The sequence below is a fragment of the Vigna unguiculata genome, chromosome 7, assembly GCF_004118075.2.
Source record: "Vigna unguiculata cultivar IT97K-499-35 chromosome 7, ASM411807v1, whole genome shotgun sequence".
Classification (NCBI taxonomy): domain Eukaryota; kingdom Viridiplantae; phylum Streptophyta; class Magnoliopsida; order Fabales; family Fabaceae; genus Vigna; species Vigna unguiculata.
Genome location: NC_040285.1, coordinates 22182118 through 22186796, shown reverse-complemented (window position 1 = coordinate 22186796; position 4679 = coordinate 22182118). Strand labels below are relative to the sequence as shown.

Here is a 4679-nt window from a genome sequence, read left to right as displayed (position 1 = left end):
GTCATGAGAAGAAGAAAAAGACATGAGTGACCGAAAATCCAGCCTTAATTACACGGGGTCTATTTTATGCTTTCCTTTTTCTATAAATTTTTAAAAAATGAATACACGATATTATTTGTCTGACTTGAATTAAAAGACAACTAGAATCTGATTAGAACACAGGTAGAAACGGAAGGTTTAACGAGGTTTAGTTTTTGTAATTTGAAGTAAAATATTAGGTTCATCAATAATAAGCAACTTGAATTCCTCCCAAATCAATTTATTAATCAACTCTAATAGGCTTGATCCGTTTTTGACAGATGTCCCCATCTCTTCAATGGGCTTGATCTCTTGCTTCACACACACTACAGTATTGAGTGAGTACAAGTCCATCTTATGGTAGCATGTGGCATGCAAACAAAACACAATGAAAGTCTGTTTTCTTTGATTTCCCCCCGTTTAGAAGAAATAACATATGCTATTTTTATGTACTTCTGTTCTCTTAAGTAATATTGAGCAGGGTGGGTGTGCTAATAACCATCAATTTTGCTAACAGTAAACTGGGGTCAGAACACTCTCTTCTATTCAAATTCTCTATAGCCTTCTGAAACAGCACAAGTGATTAGTGACTGGTCAGATTACGGCACAGTTTGTACTGTTCAGACTCAGGATTGTTCTGCTTCTAGCACTTCCTCATGCGAGAGAAGACCTTCAGTTCACGCACCAAAATTTGGAACATTGTCTATTACCCTATCTACATCTGTAATTGAATTTAATTACTCAGCAACTTGCCTGAAATCGGCAGTCAGCAATTCATGAAATATTCAGTCAAAGATGAATGCCAGCACGCTTTTTTATTATTCGGTAAATCATGTGAGTTTTGTTAGAATTTTCCTATGTTATTCTAGGCTGCAATCAATTCTAATATTTCGTTTTGTTAAGTCAGACTGATATTATGATCCATTTGACGATCCTTGAATCAACTAATAATGTGGTTAATTGTTCATGGGCTTTGAACACCTAATTCTAATTGGCGGGAGGAATAGTGTGGGCCTAGTTAGGCCCTTCATGAGGAGTGCTTAGGGTTAATAAATAGTGAGGCCAGGTCCCCTTGCTGTCATACAAATTATCAGTTGCTCTCTAGGGTTTGTCCCATTGAAAATTCTAGAATAATTTCACTGTTCTTAATTATGTCTTCAACAAGTGAGTATTTATCAGTGTTTTAAATTCCACAAGTTATTCCATTACTGGTATATTACTTACTTTAGTATTACAAGTTTCACTCTTTATTTAGTAACTCCATATGAATTTCAACTAATAATAAAGAATGTGACAGCAAATGTGTTGCAAACAGTTCTTTTTAACCACATGCCCTACAGGTATTAATTATGTCAAACCATCTGTTCATTAAGCCTTGATTGTAATAAAATCATAAGTATTGCTCATTTGCGCCAAGGTTATCAAGTACATTTAATTTCTTTTTTTAATGAATCTGAGCACCAAGAGGTCATTGCTACAAAGATTACATGTGGAATCTTAGTAATGCGACCTCAAAGCATCAAACTACCATGCACGAGGAAAGTGTGACCTGACCTTCAATTTGAAAGGTTTAAACGTGATTTTAATCCCCCATAGTTTTCACCCAATTTAGCTTTGACATCTACAAAGTTGTAAAGTTGTTCTTTGATAGAACGCAGAAGGAATGATAAAATGAGAAGAACAGTATATATTAGAAATGCAGAAAGAGCCTAAGCTCTCGAGAACAACCAGAGCTATGCTCCTCGCAGAGGGACTAATCCTCTCTCTGCCAACCTGAAGGATTCTGACGGAAAAGACATATAATGATCCTCCACTCCTTCACCCTCTCGCTATAATCATTCTTAACTAACTGCCACATCAGCAGCTCCTTAATTTCTCTTCCCTATGCTCTTTCTTTTTCTCAAACTCATAAACTCTCCATATCATGGGTCTACCTTGCTTAAGGTCCATTAAGGAATCTTCATCTGATCCAGTATTATGGCCCATGTCAAGCAGTCTATCATGGCCATACCTTTAACGTAAACACATATGTCAGCACTAAATACCAGTTTCTTCTCTTGTTTCAGTTTTGGCTCCCTATCTTTTAAGGTACCAGTCCCTAGATTTCTACCCTTAGGTTTTAATCCCTGTATGTACTTCCGAACAGGGACTGCAATTTCATCTAAATCAATTTGAAATTATGTTACAGGAAAATTAAAAAAAGCCAGCAAACAATTTAGATAAATTATGTAATCATAGGACAAACGAAGGGTATCATATACTTTTACCAGTCAGATTTATATCCTGTCCATTCTGCCCGATAGATTTGAAAGGAAACTAAGGATTAGGAACAAAAAAAAAAACTACAGCCACAAAAAGGAATATAGGCAGAAAATTTGAAGCACCTCCATAAAATTACTGGCAATACTACTTATTGATCCTAAATAAAAAATCTAGAAGAGGGAACACCGTGTTCTAACCTCTTCTCTCTTGTCTATCCTTATCCTGATTTCCGAATAATTTCTTCCGAGGGGAGTTCAAGTGTTGCTCCAGCATGCTCTTTACCCGGCTTCACCACTGCAGCAATAAGTTTGAAAAAAATGATAAAAGGACTCAGTGTACTCATATACAGATTTTATCAAATACAGTTCCTAGCTCCTCCAAAGCTAAAAAAAAAATGATAAAAGCAAAGCCACAGTATTCAAATGTAAAACTACAAAAAATACTCTTATTAAGCAAACGGGCAGATATAATACGTTTATACATCTCAAATGCCTGGCTGCAATGACCATGTTTTGAATGTTAGGAATTTAAGGTGAGTTTGAAGTCTTACATTGATTAGAAATGAGTAAAATGGACAATATTTAAGTAGAATGATTCATAAACCTATTGTTTAAGGTTTTGGGTTGAAGGAAGTGTTTTGGTCTTTTATATGATTTTATTCACGATTCATTAGTATTGATTTTCTTCAGTGCCTTTCCTGGAAAAATCTAACAGAATATTCAGATAATGTAAATACATGAGTTGCACTTCCAAACCCAAGGAGGTTTTATACACCACTAACAAAATTTAAGACTTTTGTAATGAGAAGTATTTTTTAATTCATATGGAGGTAGCACTGGAAACCTATCTCAAAAATGAATGTCATAATTGGAAATGACATGCTTCTGTTGATCGGTAATTCCAAAGTTTGTATAAACATTTGTAGAAACTTCAACATACACATTTGTAGGAAAAAAATATATAAAGACAACCTAAGCTAAAATCAACTTTCGATATTTCGTTAATTGAGAAGTCAAATGAAAAGAGATTCTATAAAACCTAATGAATTTCATCTTCTCATTTTCTATAAACGTTTGTACAAACATGGTCCAAATCCAAAACAAGAAGAAATAGGAGCAGGATAGGGTCATCACAAGTCAGTAGTGGCATGAGATCCTCAAATAAACAATGAACAGAAACCAATTTTTCAAAATAAATAAACTGAAATGCGACATTAACGTTATGACCTCTTAACTCAAGCTCCATGACATGATGGTCTTACAGTGACTGAAATGCGAGTCTCTGAAGTAGTAATTAATAGATATATTTCCATGACGAAAACGAAGCATGATACCAAGTTTAAGATTGAGGAATGAAAAAGAAAAGCCAAAGAAATGAAGAAACATGGAGAGAGCATACCGTAACTTCCGGCATCGGTGTTGAGTTGTGCCTGGACGATCATGTTGGTGATGAAATCGGAAGCCTCGCCGGCTTCTTCGAGAAGCTTCTGAATCTCGGCCTCTGAGCTCACGTTTCTGTTCTCCTCAAACTTCTTCCTTACCTCTACCGCCGATTCCCTCAGCATCACAGTGTCGCCGGAAAATGTTTTCCTAGTCGCTTTCAGAAGCGCGCGGTACGCGCTCAGAACTTCCCTTCTCGCCATCTCACTTTCTCCGATCTCTCTTTGTCTCCTGGGCGTCGTTCTTAGTTTAGCTTGTTTTGATGTGTAGCAGTACTATCACAACCCGTCTGAACTCCTATCAAATTCTCGTCTTTTTACAAACCCTTAAAATCGCACCCGCGGAAAGCACACGAGCATTTTATTTTCTTTTTTAAGAATATTTAATATTAAATAACAAAAACAAATTTTATAAAATTAAATATCTTTATATATTATATTTTAAATTAAAATAATAATATTAAAATTGATTTAAATATTTTAATATGTAATTAGATTTAAATTTATATCTTAATAAAAACGTAATTAAGTTTTAAAATATCAACTAAATTTATATAATTTTTGAAATATAATAATATAGGGATTTTGATTGAGGTTAATCGAAAATATAAAACTAAATTTTTTATTTTTATTTTTATATAAATGTCTAAAGGTTTACGATGAGTTTGAAATATGAAATAACTACAGACATTAAGAATTTGAAATTTAGTGAAAAGTTGATGAAGTGTAAAGATTATAATCAATTGTGAAATCCGGATATAAAGAAGAAGAAAAATAATATTATTATTTAATTTAAATAAAATTAACCATCCTTGGTAAGATTTTAGGTAAAGAAAAAGGTGTAAAATAGTTTAATAACTTCAATACATAATATTTTTAGTAGGAATTGGTCATTATACATGAAGCAAATTTGTCAATCTTTAAATATATACATAATTAATGAACTTCAAAAAAATTGAGA

At 33.6% G+C, this 4679-nt stretch overlaps 1 protein-coding gene across 2 annotated transcripts; it reads right to left on the bottom strand.

The window, feature by feature from the left end:
- Window positions 1-229: 229 nt before the first annotated feature.
- On the bottom strand, window positions 230-4061 carry LOC114190414 (mitochondrial zinc maintenance protein 1, mitochondrial). Of its 2 annotated transcripts, XM_028079287.1 has the most exons (3): window positions 3679-4047; window positions 2478-2574; window positions 230-739 (listed from the first exon to the last, which is right to left on the bottom strand). In XM_028079287.1, the coding sequence occupies exons 1-2, from the start codon at window positions 3920-3922 to the stop codon at window positions 2498-2500; spliced, it is 321 nt and encodes a 106-aa protein (XP_027935088.1). In that variant the 5' UTR covers window positions 3923-4047; the 3' UTR covers window positions 230-739; window positions 2478-2497. The 2 variants fall into 2 exon arrangements, with proteins under 2 accessions (XP_027935088.1, XP_027935087.1); XM_028079286.1 differs by lacking the exon at window positions 230-739 and having other exon boundaries at window positions 2212-2574; window positions 3679-4061.
- Between the last annotated feature and the right edge of the window lie 618 nt (window positions 4062-4679).

What these genes read in the sequence shown, in the direction of transcription:
- LOC114190414 (XM_028079286.1), bottom strand. Translation starts at nt 3,922, where the DNA reads ATGGCGAGAAGGGAAGTTCTGAGCGCGTACCGCGCGCTTCTGAAAGCG. An exon ending in CACCGATGCCGGAAGTTACG is followed by an intron (nt 2,575 to 3,678) that starts GTATGCTCTCTC and finishes TTATTGCTGCAG; the next exon opens with TGGTGAAGCCGGGTAAAGAG.